Source organism: Danio aesculapii, chromosome 3 (genome assembly GCF_903798145.1).
Source record: "Danio aesculapii chromosome 3, fDanAes4.1, whole genome shotgun sequence".
NCBI classification, from domain to species: domain Eukaryota; kingdom Metazoa; phylum Chordata; class Actinopteri; order Cypriniformes; family Danionidae; genus Danio; species Danio aesculapii.
The window spans coordinates 2,960,080-2,982,029 of record NC_079437.1 but is presented as its reverse complement, the minus strand read 5'-3'; the positions used below and the strand labels follow the sequence as shown (position 1 = coordinate 2,982,029).

General features: G+C 37.4%; 1 protein-coding gene across 1 annotated transcript; it reads right to left on the bottom strand.

The window, feature by feature from the left end:
• Positions 1-521: 521 nt before the first annotated feature.
• LOC130216659 (zinc finger protein 271-like) lies at positions 522-21,233 on the bottom strand. The gene is made up of 3 exons (XM_056448547.1): positions 21,046-21,233; positions 12,976-13,941; positions 522-2,114 (listed from the first exon to the last, which is right to left on the bottom strand). Exons 2-3 carry the CDS (start codon positions 13,934-13,936, stop codon positions 1,279-1,281), a joined length of 1,797 nt encoding a protein of 598 aa, XP_056304522.1. The 5' UTR covers positions 13,937-13,941; positions 21,046-21,233; the 3' UTR covers positions 522-1,278.
• Between the last annotated feature and the right edge of the window lie 717 nt (positions 21,234-21,950).

Genomic DNA, 21,950 nt, shown 5'->3' with positions numbered 1-21,950 from the left:
CAGGGCTGGAGCAAGCTGAACTGACACTGTAGGCAAACAACACGCATCACGCTGCCCTCAATTTGAAAGTAAAAACAGAAGTGACGGGTGTCGCGGACGATAGTGAGGACCAAGGGGTGGATGCCACCCTCACCATTCTGCCGCCCTAGGCAGCTGCCTACGTCACCTCTATGAACGCGCCAGCCCTGACAGCATGCAAGACAGGCATGATGTTTCCTGGTGACGTGGAGCTGATCTGCCGATCACAACACATTCAAGAGTTCACACTTAGCTGATGTTTGATTATAAAGCTTGTTTGGTATGCTGTTCCAGGAGAGAGCCCTGAGCTCATAAGATCCTCAAGCCTGGGGCTCTCTCCCTGTTTGCAGAGCGAGAGGGGAGTTTGAGCTCAGGTAGGTCTCGAGAACCCCCACCCCCCTTTATTTATAGCTGATGACAGATTATAAATTGCTATATAGAGATATGCTGCTGGATAAGAGCTCGACTATAGTGGTGAATTAGATTTGCAAAACTCACTGCATGCCGTCACCTCCGCATTAAAGGTCGTCAATTTCACAACACATGAGTGGCGCGTGAGCAGCAAGTATTTTATTCGTCGTGCATGTTAACAACCGGGACTCGCACCGGGAGAAGAGCAACGCATCAAGCAGGGTCCAGCAGGAGCGGTGTGTGAGGCACCCGCACCTGGGTTTAGTTTTCTGCGCACATGCAGAGATGCGTCAGTTTGCTTTTTGATTCAACTACATCGCTTTTACCAGCGGTAGTTCGGTGCACATAGAGAATAACGTCTTTATTACGGGGTTACCACTCTTAATGAGTACACTTTGCATATGAAGTAAATCATATATCAGAGCATTGACTGGGGCACTGGCGAAATTAGGTCTAGCGACACCCTTGGTGCTAACCACTGGGCCACCATAGAAAGGGAAAGGTGGAGGTGTAGGAGTGGAAAGGGAGATTCTTCTAGGCGAAGATAACTAAAATAAGAAACTCTGGTTATGCGGGATCAGCAGTGATCAATCATAAGCACGTGTTACTCTCGAAATTAGTTTATAAATAAACTTCACTTAGGTTAGCTGACTAATCAGAGCTCGTTGAGGGCGAGCCTTATAGACGGAACCAGGAAATATAGTAGTCATTTTCATGATAGTTCAGTAGCTGTATAAGGTAAGATATGTGAACAAATAACATGATTTTTTACAGATTAATCACGAACACACATTGTTTTGCACCCCTTAAACACAATCAAACCTTTATAAAACACTGTAGACCACCCCTTTAAGGTTTCTCTCCAGAGTGAATCTTCTCATGTCTTCTCAGATTTCCTAAATCACTGAATCTCCTGTCGCAGTGTGAACACCTGTAAGGTTTCTCTCCAGTGTGAATCCTCTCATGTCTTCTCAGATCTCCTAAATAACTGAATCTCTTGTCACAGTGTGAACACTTGTACGGTTTCTCCCCAGTGTGAACCCTCGCATGTATTTTCATTTCTGCAAACCGACTGAATCTCTTATTGCACAGTGAACAAATGTAAGGTTTCTCTCCAGTGTGAATTCTCTCATGTCTTTTCAAATTTTCAGCCGTAATAAAGGTCTTCTCACACTCAAAGCACCTGTACTCTCCCACACCGGTGTGGATCTTCTGATGGTTTCTTACATTTTCTTGACGTGTGAAACCCTTCCCACACACAGAGCATGAATAAAGTTTCTCCTTTGTATGAACTCTAAGGTGGCTCTTCAGCTCTGAAGCCCTCAAAAATGTTTTTCCACACTGATCACATTTGTGTGTTTTCTCTCCAGTGTGGATCATCATGTGATTAGTAAGGTTTGTTGATACTCCGAAACTCTTCCCACACTGAGAACATGTGAATGGTTTCTCTCCGGTGTGGACCCTCATGTGAATATTAAGGTTTGATAATTGACTGAAACTCTTCCCACACCGAGAACATGTGAATGGTTTCTCTCCAGTGTGGACCCTCATGTGACGCTGGAGACTCTGTTTGTGTGCCAGACTCTTTCCACACTGAGGGCAGGTGACACATTCTTTGTCTTTTCTCTTCAGTGAGTCAGTTTTTTCACTCATTTTCTCATGACGGTGTGTGTCCTCCATCAGGCCTGAAATAAAAATGAAAAAAGACTGCCTTTTAAATGACATAATAATAATAATAATATATTTTATAAGGGTCCATCCAGTTGGTCCAATGAGTCCACTGGTGGATGAAGGTTCACTGTCTGTTCCTCCTTTTCAGTGGACAATGCCGTTTTCAGGGTATATACAGGGATCATGTAGTGAAATTCATTAGCAAAATTCTTTTTTAAAACTGTTTGCATAGATTTCAAGACCTCATCGTCACTTTAGGTTTCAACTAGTAACACTGGTGACATTTGAAAATACAGCATATTACAAGCACAACTAAAGAGTCTTACCTTGAGAAAACTCCTTGTCAATGCAATACAAGTCAGAATAATGGGAATGAGGAGTAAGAGGATTATTTAAACGACTACCTCCTTATGAAAATGATAGATTGTATAAATAGTTTCATAAGCAAACAAGTATCTGTTTGGCCTACAGGAACTCAAGCATGGTTGGAGGGGGTCATATCCTTTGTTATGAAGTAGTGTTTCACAGACAGCACTTTGGGTTAAGTTACTTGAAGACCGATGGGTTAACATTGCTGCTGAGGAACTGTACTATTCACTGTCTTTAATAAAGTCTTCTCCCCATAATGACTTTGGTAAGTTTACTTATTTTATGTAACAGAGTAATCCTAAACATTGGCGAGCCACCAGTGAATAGGGTTGGGTACCGAAACCCGGTGCCATTATAGCACCGGTACTTTTGTAACCGATTTGTACCGGACCGAATCAGCATATGAATTTCGGTACCTAATTTCGGTACAACTGGTGCTGCGACAAGGACCTAAGAAGCATCAAGGGGTGCACCAAAGGCACACATAGGTACACGTTGTCTAACCCTTTAAGTATTTTATAGTCTTTTATTCAGATTAAAGTGTAATTTAAAGACTTAATCAGATAACTACGAAAGTTGAAATAATTTGTCAAATTATTTTGTAACTGATGTGTTGTGTAAATCAAAACGTATACAGTAAATATTTCTAAAGGAGGCTATTAATACTGATCTTAATTTTTTTTATTAAAAGCTGCTTTTATTTAAGAAATAAACAATAAGAAATATGACTTATTATGACTCCACAATAATTATTATTTTAGGAAACACTGAGAAAATTTTCAGAAACATTTATGGGAAGGCAAAATAAATTGACTTCAACTGTAGGCCTCTCTGTTAAAGTTTACCGGTGCAACAATGTGCCCTGATGTACTTGAATGTTAGAAATGTGTTCTCCTACACCAGTACAAAATGACTTGTCAAATAAATGAAATGAAGGAAGATTATTTTGAGTTTAAGCTATTTAATTATCTTGTTTATGAAGACTGCAGAGTGATGCATGAAAAAAATGACTTTGAATAATTTTTTTTTGTATTTTGTGATGCATGTTAAAATGTGCCCCCCAAAAATACAAGTGGCGCTGACTACAACACGTAAGACGGGATCATGAAAGAAACATTCAAAAAGCAACTCATGTATACACTTTAATCATATTATTGTCTTGTTCAGATTAAGGCAAATCATTAGATTACTGATAACCATGTAAACACAGTCATAAGCCACAACCCTAGAAAAAAGGAGTACAGTATTTTGCTGACAGCCTGTCCAGAGGTTAGTAGTGAGCTAATGTAATTTCATAATGCAAATCTTAAATTCATGCTAACCCACAAATGATCAAAGGAAATATATATATATATATAAATAATTAAATATATAAAATATAAATTGATGTTTACTTTAAACTTTAATTAATTATTTAATTATTAGGGGAGTCAAAAATGTATTGTTTCTTCGGTGCACTGCGATGCAGACGCGGACAATTCAGTCTCGGTTCAGTAATAATCATAACCGGTTATTTTGTACTGACGTCATTTATCTCATATGTGCTCTGTCGCGAGGGCGGCGAGCGCGGGTATTTACAACACTACAGGCGCTAACTACTTAAAAATTTCACTGTGTGTTTTCTGGAAAGTCTTTCACTGGAACTTACAGCAGAAGCCCCTATTTCACTGCAATTGAGGGAATGAAAGTACTCCATTTCTCTCTCTAACTGTGGCCCATTTCACCTGCTGGCGTGACTTTTCCTCCCCTCTCCTTTCCTCTCGGCTGTATGCATTCCCGCGGCTGTATGTGTGCATTGTCGCGGAACCCAACCAGATTTCATGCGGCGCGGGAATAAATTTCCGAATAAAAGCGCGGGAGCGGTCGGTAACTCTGGTGTAATTTTAACAGGAGTGGGCGGTCTCACAATATCGCTTCCGAGCGAGTGAGCGAGCATGCAAACGCGCGTGGTGTGTGTGTGAGTGTGCGTTTGTTTGGTGCTGTCTATGTTTGTGTATGTGTGTGAATGAGAGACAGTGAGGTGCTGTGTGTCCATGTGTGTATGTGTTTATATAGACAGCTTGTTATAGCCACAACCCAAAATACAACACTGTGTATGGAAAGCATCGTCAATGCACTGAAATATCGAATTGAACCGAATCGATGGCATGATAATCGTAACCGAACCGTGAGACCAGTATAGGTTCAAACCTCTATTATTATATTGTTCCATTAAAATAATTTTTCAAAACATTTTGCAAATAAAAGATGTTTCTAGAGTCATCCACTATAATTTTGTGGCTCAAAAGTATCGGTTCAGGCACCGTTTCGGCACCGGTATCGTTTTTTAAAAGTATCGATTTGGCACCGTTGTCGAAATGAAAACCCAAATGATACCCAACCCTACCAGTGAACAGATAAGCCAAACACAGCTAAATCTAACAAAAGGTTCATAAGAAAGAGAAATACAAATCAATAACTAGACTAGTAAACAAACACTTTATGTGGATATGTCATGTAAAAGGTGTTAAATGCTAAACGTTTTTAAATTTGTCTTTTAAAGGGCACCTATGGTAAAAAATCTACTTTTCAAGCTATTTGGACAGACATATGTGTAGGAATAGTGTATAGACTGTCATATTGGGGTGATATAAACACACCCAGTCCTTTTTTCATAACAACGGTGGACCAATTGGAGCGGTTTCCAGCCACGACTCAGTTCGTATTTCTGCCACACCACAGAGCGCCATCAGAATAGTCTAATTTTAAATAACATGCGAATGTGCGCATCTGGTGTGTGATACTTCCAACTGTCATGTGCGCGCCGTGTTGTGGTGCATCCGGTGTGTGATGCACTTTGACTCCCATTTAACACAACTCAACACTTCCATCGATAAAGACACTGATGCACTGAGCTTGATTTTTCATGGCCGACTGTGATTGTTTTTCCAAGCAACAATATGCACTTAATACATTTCCGTGAGCTCTCTGTTCAATCGCACTGTGCAATTCTGATGAATTGGAATGGATCGAAAATAAATAGGAAATTTAATTAGTCTGCTGCCTTTATCAAGTAGTCAATCATCAATATAATGTGACAAACATACAAATACAAACTATTGCAATATATCGTGATATACTGTATCGTGATATACTGTATCGTGACTCATGTATCGTGATATACTGTATCGTGACTCATGTATCGTGATATACTGTATCGTGACTCATGTATCGTGATATACTGTATCGTGATATACTGTATCGTGACTCATGTATCGTGATATACTGTATCGTGATATACTGTATCGTGATATACTGTATCATGACTCATGTATCGTGATATACTGTATCGTGACTCATGTATCGTGATATACTGTATCGTGACTCATGTATCGTGATATACTGTATCGTGACTCTTCTATCGTGATATACTGTATCGTGACTCATGTATCGTGATATACTGTATCGTGACTCATGTATCGTGATATACTGTATCGTGACTCATGTATCGTGAAATATTGTATTGTGACTCATGTATCATATCGTGAGGCTCTTGCCAATACACAGCCCTGCTCAACACATCCATTGATAAAGACACTGATGTACTGAGATTGATTTTTCTCGGCCGACTGTGATTGTTTTACCCAGCAAATTGGTCGATTACATATTTTAGAATAATTTAGAATTTTTAAAAATAGGAAAAAATGAACAAATAATAAATGAAATGAAATGAGTATGTGACCGACTATTTCTGTCTGCTCTATCACAGGCTGAGGCAACAACTGCGCTTTCATTATGATCCATCCAGCAAGATTTTACTGATTTCATAAACTACACTGCACCCCAATATTCACAGATTAAATTAAGACAAACTTTGGAAAACAACGTCTACACAGTATATTCATTTTGGACAATGAAATGAAATTAAAGACTTTAAAATGCATAAAACACTGATCAAACCTTGATTCTTGCTCAAAAAGATAAAATAAACCAGAAAGACGCAATGAGCTGCTGTCTATATATTTAGTGAATTACAGCTTGTTAATGTGCAAATACATTTTACAGTACATTAATAAATAATTATTTTAGCTCATCAATTTTACAGCCTATTATTGTTTTATACACAAAACTAACATTTCATGGATCAGTAATAGTTTACAATAATTTAGTCCATTAGTTCATGTATTTAATAATATTAAGTCTGAATAATTCTGTAAATTAATCATAGTTCAACATTTACTAATGCCTTAATAAAATCTAAAGTTGTGCTTCTTAACATGAGTTAATGAACAGAGATTTAACATGAACTTACGTTGTTTAACTTAAATATTGTTAACAAAGATGGATGAATACCGTAATTAATGTATTACTAATTGTTTGTTCATGTTAGTAAAGGCAATAAACAACCTTTAACTTGCCAATATTATAATACCAATTACTTTAATGTGTTACCCATAACTCTAACTAACTACATAACTACACTTTTCTGCACAATTTCATGAAGTGAAAAATACTAGAGTAACTTATAGTTATTTGAATAATACTATAGTGTTTTGAACCATATAATAAAGTGTATTTACAACTGTGTAACTGAATGTTGAAGCAGTAACTATGGTGAAATGATCAAATGCTCTGCATACTGTAGTAAACATGAGTTTTTACTACAGTAAACTGTGGTGTGTTGTAATATAGTTGTTGAAAATGTAGTAGAGTGTTGGGTGTTTTGTATTTATACTACACTATTTACTATAAATGACTCCAGTATTTGTCCATGAGGGTGAAATTAGTGAACACAGCATTTGATTTGCCGCTAATAAAGATCAGACAAATCCTGAAGTATAAGAATGTGTGAAAGTAAACAGGAATCATAACCTGTGCTTTTACCGCGAGAAGCTTTTACATCGAGAGCTTTAATAAAGAGGTTAGTGGCCAAAACCAAGCAAAAACAAAGCTGAAAACAGCGCGGGAACCGACACTGAAGAGGAACACAGCCGAGAGAAAAACACTTGAATATTGAGAAAGTAGGAATCTGAACTAATAAATAAGGAGAGAAACACAACGTTACCTGTTTACATATGAACACGTTAAAAATCCGCTATTCCTGATCGCTTTCACAGAGGAATTGACAGTCAAGAGCCAGGATATAATGAATAAAGGCAGGAGTTGTGTCGTGTTCGCTAAATAATCTCTCTAGAGTTTATAAAAGCTGAAGTGTAGCCTCTTTGTTTCTTCTCATCTTCAACACGAGTTTAATGTTGCTTGTTCTGAGCTTTTACTCCAGCGCCTCCGCTATCAGTGTGCTGTGTACTACTGCCATCTAGAGGACAATCACAGCAACAGCGACTTACAGCGGTAACCGGGCATCAGGAGGAAATCAGGTTCAGTAAAACTAACCATTTCAGAATCAATGTTAAGCAGACAATAAATAAATAAATAAATGACCAACAAAAACATTGAATACAACTTCTTGTTTTAACTCAACTCATCATAGGACAAACAAAACAATGAATTTACAGCAGACACCACACATGAAATAATACTATAGTAAATAGTGAGCGGAGTGAAGCGGCAAGAATTTCTACTGCTCCACACTCCATGTGTTTTGTATCCGGCCCTCTCCACACTGTAGGCTAAACTCCGCTGTTGTCATTACTAAAGAAATTAAGTTAATATAATTGACGTTACTTAAAATATCAAGTTTTGGCATCAAAACTTAAACAGGTGTGTTTAACTTACTCATTAGGCAGCAAAAACCTTTAATTAATATTTTAAGTTCTCTGAATTTAACATTTTAATTTGTTTAAACGATTCACCACACTGTAAAAAGTGATTCATTACTTAAACAGAGTAAATCAATTACCTTAAAAGCAACAAGTTGACTTTACAAAGATAATGTGAGTAAACCCATTGTAATCTGGAACTGTTCAGTTCACTTCATTTGTATAATTATGCTAATTGAACTCACTTTTTAACGTCAGCTAATCCCTTTTTACAGTGTCAGGCTGTTTTAGCACGTCTGTTTTTAAATAACCACTGTAATTATTACAATATTACATATTTGGTGCTTCATTAAGTTGATCAAATCTACAATTATAGCCTGTATTGAGTTCAGAAGACACACTGGAGTCTGGAAGAGCAGATTTATCTTACTGTATGTCATTTTGCTGGATACAGAAAAGCTGGAAAAACACAAATATAATGAATCTATATTGGTGTATTATAAAAAAGTGATTAGTTTATTTTATTATTTAATAAGTGAGTTCAATTAGCATAATTATACAAATGAAGTCAACTGAACAGTTCCAGATTACAATGGGTTTACTCACATTATCTTTGTGAAGTCAACTTGTTGCTTTTAAGGCAATTGATTTACTCTCTTTAAGTAACGAATCACTTTTTACAGCACACGTCTCTGTTTAACAGGATTGGTTGCGCTTGAATTTCTGCCTTGACACCCACGCTGATTGGTTGATATGTGTTATATGATGACACAAGCTGCTCATCATCTGACAAAAGAGAAAAGTTAAATCAGTAAGTAGAGATTTAAACGGTTATATACATTTGTCTTAATTAAGCTATTCTAATGTTAATTCTCCAGTTTACTTCAGTAGCAGCACAATGCGCCTGGCAGCAAAGCAGGCAGGAAGAGAGACATGAGAGGTTCTTTATGAGTGGCGTTACACATGTAGGTTAATGGTAAAATATAAGTGTAAGCTTGGCTTGGTTGCTATTTTATTTTTGGAGTATTTTGTATTTATAAACATGCGTGCAGGTGGTCGTGAAGCGGGCAGGGACAGGGATGGAGTCGTGATAAAGGCACATGGATTACGCTGGTAAGTTAATGTTTAACATGCCTGTATGTTGCGTTTTTGGTTTATTTTATACAGATGGACAAGGGATAAATGTGTTTAGGTTAATATGAAGCTTTTGAGAGAACTTCAGTGGCCTCTGTCTCAGTCACAACATCTGATTCTTTTTAAAAGAAATTGTTTTATTAATTGTTAACAAAACATACAGGTTGAAAAAACTATATAATGAAATATATCAAATACCCCCCCCCCTGCGGTCTCCTGAAACTGATGAATAATCCAATGAATAGAAGTTAACATAAAAACAGAAACAGAATACAGTATCAAATGTCAATGATACAAAATAAAACAATCATCCTGGATCCTGATCATTTCTTTGTGATATAAACAAGGAGATTCTGTCAGCAGCTGAAATCCAGATCTTTAATGTACTCATTTGTACCAAGTTCACTCACACTGTGGATAACTCCAACATTATAATGTCCTGAAGTTGTACATGTCTAAATTATTGTGAAGGCAGCCAATGTTGGGCTAGTCATTTTTTAGTTAAGCCAGCCAGCCAAACAGCTTTTTGTAGCTTGGAAAGGTTCAACGTAGAATCATCGCTCAGTAATAGAAGGGAAGGATTCACTGGTACAGGATATTCAATCATTTTGGATTAAGATGACACAGACTTCATTCCAGAATCTTTGTACTTTTCCACATCATATGGAAAAAGATAAAAGTTCCTGGTCGGGACATTTATCACAGAAAGGACTAAAGGAGGCATTGATATGAACACCATCTGATTCTGATAACCAGCACGTTAGCAGTGAGTTCTCTGCATCAATGCATTGTTGAGCAGTTTTACTCAAAATGAAGAAAATACCACATCATATCATGTTTCATTATTTATTCATTTACTAAAGTGTGTTGTTTTCACTATAGGCCTATCCCTGCTTTTATTGTTGTATGTAATTTTTCTTTTATTTCTTCAGCATAAACATATTCTTTATAAATACCTGAACTAGCCTGACTACAGTACAATGTCACTGCGATGGCATTTTATGACGTGGTGAAACCTCATTAATCCAAAGTCTACCCTTTTACCTGCTCTTTATTAGAAACGGAGACTTTACAGCCTTTATGTCACGGTCACCAGCGATCCAGCCTGTGCAGATCACTGAACAACTACAAATCTGCCACTTTAAAGGGGGTAATGAAACCCCCTTGTTTCAGCAGGGTTTGTTCACACCTCTACTTTGGAAAAAGTCAGGAAAGTGGGCGTGTCCAACTCTGTCCAACTCCTCTGTCAGAGGAGGGGAAGAGGGAAGGAAAATTTGCATAAAAATGGGAGTGTCGCAGAGGCAAAACAAACACTTTAACTGCAGAGAGCTGCGCTCTCATAGAGGGAAAATAAAAACAAAACCTTCACTGCAGCAAATTATAAACGCAACAGACGACCCGTATCTCCAAGCAATTCATGTTCTCCCGCTTGGCGTCTCTGCCGTCTGAACACTGTACACACATAGTCTTCGCAGCTATCATGCATATTAATAAGGTTGCACGCATACACAATAGAGCGCGCTGATTGGTTTGAACAAAGTCTTACTCATGAATGAATGCGGCACACTCAGAGACGTCATAAGGTACTCCTAGGTACAGACGTCCAGTCTACACTCTGGAATACATGCTAAGATCTCATGGCCGTGACGCAGCCTAAAAATTTGTTTCAAACCAGAAGAATGAATTTGCTTGAAATAACGCAAAAAAAACAACCAATTTTCACTTTTTAGTCCAATATTTGTGTCCTTATAGTGTTTTTAGCAATGTGGGACACATATACGACTGTCAACAGCTCAAAAATGTGTCTGGTGTTTCGTGACCCTTTAAAGAACTACATGTCCAGTCATGCACCACTCACACGCACCTGTTCCTCATTTGGTTGATTACACACACACGGCTGGGAGCTGCTCAGATTAGATGGACTATATACACAAAACATGCACACACTTCAGTGCTGAGTCTTATTATCTGTTGTTGTGACATTACAACGCGCAGTGGTAGGTAAAGCGAGGCTTCATGAAACCCTGAAACAGCCGAAGCTAATGTGTCGAAACTTTGAAACGTTTTGAAACCTGTCTCTACAGTGACACCTAGTGGTCATTTTCTGTATTGCTCTGGAACAGCTTTAGCAAAGAAACAGTTCAGCAAATTGATGTATTAAACCCCACGCTGTAGAGTTGAGGTTTCAAGTGAATTAGTGGAGCGGTGAGAGTTCCTGACTAGCATAGAGAAATAATGGGTTGGACCCCAGGGTGATACAGTTCTGAATATTAGTTTGTAAATGCTCTGCTCTTGTAACGTGATTTGTTTTAACATTGGTCTGACATCCGAATGAACACTTTGTGAATAAATGTGTCTTGATTTTGGTTATAAAACATAAAGTAACATTATTAAAATACATCAAATCATAATTTCAGAGTATTTGTACAAGACTCTGCAGTAGTTACTTTGAGCACACAATAGCCCACTAGGCTACATGATATAGAGGATTTTCCAGACCCCGTCAGTCAAACGCAGATTCGACAAGTCTCAAAACGCTTCTGAAATGATCAAAGCTTTGAATCGCTTTATTCACTTAACCTGTTGTTTTAAATCACCTCAATCATGTGACCTGGCTGTTTCGGATCATGCTTCAGTGCAGTGTTTCAAACACTTGTGCTTTGGGGTGTCGAAACATCAGTTTCACGTCATCAATCCCTAACCATATGTCCTTGCAGTCTTAGACCCTTGCCTTGTTTTATTGTTTATTCCTGTCTGCTGCCTGCCTTTTGACCCTCCACCTGTTGTATGACCACGACCCTGGATTTGCCTGTATACATCCGTTTGCCCCTGTGTCGACCGTTGCTTGCCTGACCATTCTCTTGTAATAAACCTGTATGTGGATCTGCAATGACCTGGAAATGAAATAAAGGAATATTTGTATTAATTTGTTTACTACTGTCGCTCACAAGGTTAAACCACATTATATAAAATGGCATGCGATAGTAAATACATTGTACTGAGTGGGCTAGGACAAATAATTGAGCAAATCTGTTATTTAGAAAGAGTTATTCGGTCTGTTTGATCTGCTTTATTTCTATCAAATGCTGAAGGCTTGACCACATTCCTCCTCTTACCAACGAACAAAACAAAAACACACCATTCTGAAACATCTTGCAAGAGTCACGTTTGCATGGCTTCAGCTGTGTCCTCTTCATTTTCTGTGTCTGACTCAGGCTCAAACTGATATGGCTTCACTGACACGGTGACACGGTCACTTCCTGGTGACGTAAATCCGATCCGCCAATCACAACACATTCAAGAGTTCACACTTAGCTGACGATTGATTATAAAGCATATTTGGCATGCTGTCCCAGTAGAGAGCCCTGAGGGGCCGTTTTAAGGGGCTGTTGCAGCAGATCATATCAGTTACATTCCCACGTCAAACATGCTTTCTAGAGTGACAATGTTGCACACTTATTATCAAATTCATTTAACTATGGAGGATCAATTAGAAATGTAAGAAAACATTGCAAATAACTGGAAATCCGACGACCGCAATAATCAAACTCTTGGGAAAATGTGTGGTGGTCGGAACCAAAGTTTACAGTGACTTTGTTCTCTGGACTCCTCTCAAGCAGTGGACATCTAAACCGGCCAAGACGTGCCGCGCTGCTCCTCACCGCCAGCTCTCATTGACTTACGGCTACTTTGACGCTCTCGCTGCTTTCGGTGTGATCGTACAGTTTCTTTCTGGTGTGAATCCTCTCATGTGTTTTCAGGCCTCCTAACTGTCTGAATCTCTTGTCGCAGTGGGAACACCTGTAAGGTTTCTCTCCAGTGTGAATCCTCTCATGTTTTTTCAGATTTCCTAAATCTCTGAATCTCTTGTCGCAATGAGAACACTTGTACGGTTTCTCTCCAGTGTGAATCCTTACATGTTGTCTCAGATTTCCTGAATCACTGAATCTCTTGTCACAGTGTGAACACTTGTACGGTTTCTCTCCAGTGTGAACCCTCGCATGTGTTTTCATTTGTTCAAACTGACTGAATCTCTTATTGCACAGTGAACAAATGTAAGGTTTCTCTCCAGTGTGAATTCTCTCATGTATTTTCAAATTTTCAGCCGAAATAAAGGTCTTCTCACACTCAAAGCACCTGTACTCTCCCACACCGGTGTGCATCTTCTGATGATTTCTTAAACTAACTTGATGTCTGAAACTCTTTCCACAGTCAGAGCATGGATAAAGCTTCTCCTTTGTATGAACTCTAAGATGGCTCTTCAGATCTGAAGCCCTCAAAAATGTTTTGCTGCATTGATCACATTGATGTGTTTTCTCTCCAGTGTGGATCATCATGTGATTAATAAGGTTTGATAAGTTTCTGAAACTCTTCCCACACTGAGAACATGTGAACGGTTTCTCTCCGGTGTGGACCCTCATGTGACACCCGAGACTCTGTTTGTTTGCAAGAGTCTTCCCACACTGAGTACATATGAATGGTTTCTCTCCAGTGTGGATCTTCATGTGTTTCCTGAGACTCTGTTTGTGTGCCAGACTCTTCCCACACTGAGGGCAGGTGACACATTCTTTGTCTTTTCTCTTCACTGAGTCAGTTTTTTCACTCATTTTCTCATGACGGTGTGTGTCCTCCATCAGGCCTGAAATAAAATGAAAAAAGACTGCCTTTTAAATTACATAACAACACGCTGACATAATAATAATAATATATTTTATAAGGGCCCATCCAGTTGGCCCAATGACGGAGTCCACTGGTGGATGAAGGTTCACTGCGTGTTCTGCCTTTTCAGTGGACAATGCCATTTTCAGGGTATATACAGAAATCATATAGTGAAATTTATTACCTTTTAAGACCTTTTTTAACACTGTTTCCATAGATTTCAGGACCTCATCGTCACTTTAGGTTTCACCTATTAACATTGGTGACATTTGAACTTACAGTATATTAACTAAACCCTGATTGTAATATTACAAGCACAACTAAAGAGTCTCAGCTTGTGAAAACTCCTTGTCAATGCAATATAAGTCAGAATAATGGGAATGAGGAGTAAGAGGATTATTTAAATGACTACCTTCTATGAAGGTTGTAACAGTTAAATAATGTTACTGTTATTATTTTCTGATTTATTTACTTTTGCATTGTGTATATGTTTGCAGAGATGGGGGACTCGAGTCACATGACTTAACTCGAGTCAGACTTAAGTCTGAAAATTTAGGACTTGAGACTTGCTTGAGAAATACCCAAAAAAGACTCGACTTGACTTGGACTTGACTGTCATGACTTGAGACTTGACTTGGACTTGAGTTAAATGACTCAAAATAACTTGTTTTTGTTAAATACACAACCATTTGTTATATATTATGCATTTAAAAACAAAACAAAACTGAAAGTTCTAAGTCACGCATGTGCAGTATTAACAGCTCATCCGTTCTCAGATTGGTCTGAAAGAATCAGTTGAATTTGCTGGACTGGATCATTCGGTTCATTAAGAAGAACCACTCTAAATGACTCATTAGATTCATTTGAACGATTCATTTGCAATTCGGCCATCAGATAATGCGGTGATGAAAAATATAAGGCGCTACGCCTATTTTACGGGGTTAAAGATTCCTAGCAAGATGGCTAATCAAAGTTTATACTATCTGTATAGTCTGACTCAGTGCTTGCCACACATATACTTTACTTGAGTGGCCGTCTGAGTATATTTAGTGGAACGTTTCTATACAGTTATTATCATTCTTTTACACTGTTTTTTATCCGCAAAATTTAACCAAACATCCACGATCGATGTTGTGAAAATCCTCTCTTGTTACTCATTTCGTTCTGTGTGCCCGTGAACGTTCAGCACCCTCCCACTGCAGACCTACAAAGACGTTTTTGGCACGTCTTTGGCAAATTCGTTCGGCTGGGTTTCTAAATGTCCTTAATAAGGAATTTTTCATGCTACTTGAAAACTACCGACCGGTATCCCTGCTTCCATTCATGGCCAAGATTTTGGAGAAAGTAGTGTTCAATCAAGTCCTGGACTCAATCAAGTCCTGGTTCAATCAAGTCCTGGAGGATCTCAGACTTGCTAAAGCAGACTCTAAATCATCTGTCCTCATCTTGCTGGATTTATCAGCTGCTTTTGACACTGTAAACCACCAGATCCTGCTATCTACGCTTGAGTCACTGGGCGTTGCAGGCACTGTTATTCAATGGTTCAGTTCTTACCTCTCGGACAGGTCATTCAGGGTGTCTTGGAGGGGAGAGGTGTCCAACCTACAGCATCTAAACACTGGGGTACCTCAGGGCTCTGTTCTTAGGCCACTTCTCTTCTCTATCTACACGGCATCTTTAGGAACAGTCATCCAGAAACATGGTTTTTCCTACCACTGCTATGCTGATGATACCCAGCTATACCTCTCTTTTCACCCTGATGATCCCTCGGTTCCAGCTCGCATCTCAGCCTGCCTGTCAGACATTTCACTCTGGATGAAAGATCATCATCTCCAGCTTAACCTCGCGAAAACGGAAATGCTTGAAGTTTCTGCCAACCCGACTCTTCACCATAACTTTTCAATCCAGATGGATGGGGCAACCATTACTGCATCCAAAATGGTAAAAAGCCTTGGAGTAACGATTGATGACCAACTGAACTTCTCTGACCACATTTCTAGAACTGCTCGATCTTGCAGATTCGCTCTCTATAACATCAGAAAGGTCCGACCCTTCCTATCTGAACATACAGCTCAACTCATTGCTCAAGCTCTTGTTCTCTCCAAACTGGACTATTGCAACTCTCTACTAGCTGGGCTTCCAGCTAATTCTATCAAACCTCTTCAGCTGCTTCAGAACGCAGCAGCATGAGTGGTCTATGATGAACCCAAAAGAGCACATGTCACTCGGCTACTCACCCGTTTGCACTGGCTGCCAGTTGCTGCTCGCATTAAATTCAAAGCTCTGATGTTTGCTTACAAAGCGACCTCTGGCTTTGCTCCTTATCTGCTCTCACTTCTGCAGATATATGTGCCCTCCAGAAACTTGCGTTCTGTGAATGAACGTCGCCTCGTTGTTCCATCCCAAAGAGGGAAGAAATCACTTTCCCGAACTCTCACATTCAATCTGCCCAGTTGGTGGAATGAACTCCCTAACTGCATCAGAACAGCAGAGTCACTTGCTGTCTTCAAGAAACGACTAAAAACTCAACTGTTTAGTCTCCACTTTCCTTCCTAATCTTAACTGCCTCTCTGGCTATACCACTAACTGTGCCCTCTTTCTCTCTCTCTCACTCTCTCTCTCTCAAAAAAAAAAAACCATTACTAATGCTTTGCTTCTTAGACTTTACACACCTGAAACTTGTCTATAGCACTTGTTCACTGCTGCTCTTATAGTTGTGTAAATTGCTTCCTTGTCCTCATTTGTAAGTCGCTTTGGATAAAAGCGTCTGCTAAATGACTAAATGTAAATGTCCTAAAATGTCCAGGATTTGACTTTTGCTTTCTAAAGCTGTCATTCGTTAATCGTATGCGGATTTTTATTTAAACCTACTTTCGCTTGGCTTTGCAGCTGACTGCTCACAGTTGCGATAGAAACATGCAATAATTTATTCTTGAATCTAAACGACTCAGAAAAACTTTACTGTATACTCAGAGAAGACGAAATGACTGGTCTAAACTGACTGCAAAATATACCTACACCATTAGTAATGGTTAATCAACACATTTGCCTTCTTTAAATAATCTACAGGTTTAAATCTTGTAAATTTGATCATTTGTAGAGATTCTGTCTGTGTTTATTCCTTTTTCTGTCATTTATTTCTCATTTGCTGTATATTTTATTAATTTGATGATGTCATTAGGCTATAATACATAGGCTATTTTATAAACATATCTAAAATGCTTTTGCATTCAAATATGCTTTAAACTTGAAAGAGAGAGAGGCAGATTTGACCTGTCAGCGGTGCACATGGCTCCTGAACAGGTAAGGTTTTTTTACTTTAACCCATTGAAAGTAAACAGTGTAAAAGATTGTCATAATAAAGAAAAATTATTGTAAAAATTTGAATATGTTTTGTTTGTCGCATATAGGAAACTATTTATGTGATGTGGGTAAATGGTGTGTTTCAATTCGGCTACCACTGCAAGTATATTTCAAACCTGTGAGAAGCACTGATAGCATGTATTCATATGCTAATGTTTAACGTTTAAGTTTCTGACATGTTAGGTGTTATGTTTAATCAAAAGAGATTAAATGCTACATTTCAGTTTTTTTACTCGCATACATAATTCCCCCCCATAATTAAAAAAAAAGACGACGACTCAGGACACTGTTTATATCTCTGCCACGCCACTGAGCGCCATCAGAATAGTTTCATTTTAAATAACATGTGAATGTGCGCGTCTGGTGTGTGATACTTCCAACTGTCATGTGCGCACCGTGCTGCGGTGCATCTGGTGTGTAATGCACTTTGACTCCCATTTAGCACAACACATTCATCGATAATAACACTGATGTACTGATCTTGATTTTTCATGGCCGACTGTGATTGTTTTACCCAGCAAATTGGTCGATTACATATTTTAGAATAATTTAGAATTTTTAAAAATAGGAAAAAAAGAATAAATAATAAATGAAATGAAATGAAATGAGTATGTGACCGACTATTTCTGTCTGCTCTATCACAGGCAGAGGCAACAACTGCGCTTTCATTATGATCCATCCAGCAAGATTTTACTGATTTCATAAACTACACTGCACCCCAATATTCAGATTAAATTAAGGCAAACTTTGGAAAACAACGTCTACACAGTATATTCATTTTGGACAATGGAATGAAATTAAAGACTTTAAAATGCATAAAACACTGATCAAACCTTGATTCTTGCCCAAAAAGATAAAATAAACCAGAAAAACACAACGAGCTGCTGTCTATATATTTAGTGAATTACAGCTTGTTAATATGCAAATAAAGTTTACAGTACATTAATAAATAATTATTTTAGCTCATCAATTTTACAGCCTATTATTGTTTTTACACAAAGCTAATATTTCATAGTTCAGTAATAGTTTACAATAACTTTAGTCCATTAGTTCATGTATTTACTAATATTAAGTCTGAATAATTCTGTAAATTAATCATAGTTCAACATTTACTAATGCCTTAATAAAATCCAAAGTTGTGCTTCTTAACATGAGTTAATGAACAGAGATTTAACATGAACTAACGTTGTTGAACTTAAATAATGTTAACAAAGATGGATGAATACCGTAATTAATGTATTACTAATTGTTTGTTCATGTTAGTAAAGGCATTAATCAACCTTTATCTTGACAATATTATAATGTCAATTACTTTAATGTGTTACCCAAAATTCTACACAATTTTATGACTACCCACATGACAAATACTACAGTAATTTATAGTAAATACTATAGTGTTTTGAACCATATTATAATAAAGTGTATTGTACAACTGTGTTACTGAATGTTGAAGCAGTAACTATGGTGAATGAGAAATGCTCTGCATACTGTAGTAAACATGAGTTTTACAACAGTAAACTGTGGTGTGTTGTAATATAGTTGTTAAAAATGTAGTAGAGTGTTGGGTGTTTTATATTTATACTCAGTGGCGCAATTCCCGGGGGGGGACATGTCCCCCTCACTTTTTTTTAGATATAACGTTAGCACAACGTTAGTTGCTCACACTCTCAGCAGTCAAACTTTTTTAATTCATTAATTTATTATTTGACCATAGCCTCACTCTTTTTACTCATTATTTTGCCGCAGATTCGCTTTTATTATTTATTTTCTCGCAGCCCCGTGAGCAGAATGCAGCCTGCAGGTTAATGATGATGTACCATAATTCGACCCCAAACAGCGGCACCTTAGTGAAAACAAGAATTTGAATAATTAATATTAATGAATATTACACCTGCTCAATGAAAATCAGATGATTCACTGCATTCATAAATCTGACATGACTTTATTTCAGCATAAGTTTTTGATCCATATGTAAAAGTGCTACATGTGGTCCAGTGGTCAGCACATTGCATTACGACTCCGCCGACCCATGTTCGAACCTCATCGGGGTAATTATTATTATTATTTCTTCAGTTTTATTGTTAAGACGTATAATACTGTTAGGGTTGTTGAACATTTGAAGTTCTAAAGCAGCTGTTTTCTTGAAAAAGACGTGATAGTGTCATTAGGAACTGAAATGGAATTGACATTATTGTAGTATAGTCAGTCGTGAACTGATGTAATTCTTTTCAAGAAAACTTACATAAGTAAATATGAAATTTTGATGTAAAAAACAAATAGGATTCTGACATTTAACAAGTAAGATTTGTTAAAACAAATAGCCTAATTGGTGGCATTTGCAAAGTCGGCCTGCAATGTCAGGTTTGCAGTGTTATAAATTTGTGCATGAGTGAATTTGCAGCGGATGTCTTATGGTTAAATGAGGTTAGATTATATGCTGCTTTGCTGAACAATATTTAGTTTAACCTCTGCCTATTACAAGACAGAAAAATAAAACACTTTAATGATAATATCAATATTGTTTTGCCTTTTAAAATGATAATAGAATATAAGCCCATGCTAAATGTTAACTGATTTCCACGGTTATAGCTTATTTATTTATTTAAACAAATCCTGACAATAAGTCTTGGCCTTTTTATTTTAGAAGCAAGTCTTGAATAACTCGCCTCAAATGTTTTGTTGTTCTTGTTGATATCTGAACAAAAATACACTAAATAGGCCTATAAAATGATACCAAACCAAATCTGTTTAAAAAATGATTTTTCCAACAACAAAAAAAAAGGTTTTTAAAAAGTCTGTCTGACTGGCTCCTTTTCTTCCATCATACGCCCGTACCTTACAACACGTCCTTATGGCAATTAAAAAAAAATTTATTCAAGCAGGCCTAATATTTAAATTACATAAAAAGTAGCCTTGACTACCTTTACGAGTACCTTTGAAAGGGAGGGATGGCTACAATGCGAATGGAAGAGGATCTTACTTTTCACGTATGTTTGCAAGTCTATATATATTTTATTTTTAGGCATTTAATATAAACATTTTAAGAAGAATTAATGATTTAGGGAGATACATTGTCCCAATAAAATAATATAAAAATAATTTAGCAAGCTGAGGTAGTGTGAAATCCTGAAGACCCTGGATATATAGCCACCTCCCACCACTGATAGTGCTAGTGGCATTCTTTAAAGATCAGTCACCTTTCCCCGCGCCCACCACCCGCCGCACACTCCAATATCGAATATCCAAATTTGTTCTTTTACTCTTAAAAACAACTAAATAAACTCTTCTAAAATTTCTACAACTATCACCAACATTCCACTATTACAGTATCACCATCACTCAGATTTGGTCCACCCCACCTCTCAGACCAGAATTGCACCCTTGTTTATACTACACTATTTACTATAAATGACTACAGTATTTGTCCATGAGGGTGAAATTAGTGAACACAGCATTTGATTTGCCGCTAATAAAGATCAGACAAATCCTGAAGTATAAGAATGTGTGAAAGTAAACAGGAATCATAACCTGTGCTTTTACCGCGAGAAGCTTTTACATCGAGAGCTTTAATAAAGAGGTTAGTGGCCAAAACCAAGCAAAAACAAAGCTGAAAACAGCGCGGGAACCGACACTGAAGAGGAACACAGCAGAGAGAAAAACACTTGAATATTGAGAAAGTAGGAATCTGAACTAATAAATAAGGAGAGAAACACAACGTTACCTGTTTACATATGAACACGTTAAAAGTCCGCTATTCCTGATCGCTTTCACAGAGGAATTGACAGTCAAGAGCCAGGATATAATGAATAAAGGCAGGAGTTGTGTCGTGTTCGCTAAATAATCTCTCTAGAGTTTATAAAAGCTGAAGTGTAGCCTCTTTGTTTCTTCTCATCTTCAACACGAGTTTAATGTTGCTTGTTCTGAGCTTTTACTCCAGCGCCTCCGCTATCAGCAACCAGCAACCTCGTGCTACCCACTGCGTCGCCGACATTGAGATGAAATGTTAAATTTTACATCGTTGAAAAAGAAATTAATATTAAAAAAATGTAAATATTAAATGTGAAAAATATTTATGTGTTTACATATAGTCAGAGAAACTCTTTTCAGTGTTTATTAAACTCATTTGGTCATCGTCTGTTTCTTTTAAAGTCTTTAAATTTAATATTAAGCCTTGAAGGACAAATACTTTTTTATTTTATGGGGCATATAACTCGATAAATATAATTCAATAATTCATATAAAGCCTAACATTTATTAAATATTAACATATTAATTAGATAAAATTAAAAGCTGCACTGGAAAAAACTATTTAGCACAGCCTTGTACGCTTAATTTGAAAAGAAAAAAATATTCATCCTAAACCATGAAATAAATGTTACAGAAAGCAAACATTAAACTTTTTCAAGCATCAACATATTGTTACAACACCAACTTATATACATAAATATAACTATATATATATAACTATATATATTATTGTATTTCTGTAAAAGTAATGCTTTAATGAATGATCTGCCAGATAGAACCTTATAATTCCAAGTGGAAATTGACTTTTCAGAATGAGAAGTTTCTATCTGCATTTACCGTGTTTTTTTTTTTACTCCAATTTGCAAATGTAAGAGAACT

What these genes read in the sequence shown, in the direction of transcription:
- LOC130216659 (XM_056448547.1), bottom strand. Translation starts at nt 13,936, where the DNA reads ATGGAGGACACACACCGTCATGAGAAAATGAGTGAAAAAACTGACTCA. An exon ending in CAAAGTAGCCGTAAGTCAAT is followed by an intron (nt 2,115 to 12,975) that starts GAGAGCTGGCGG and finishes TTTTTATTTCAG; the next exon opens with GCCTGATGGAGGACACACAC.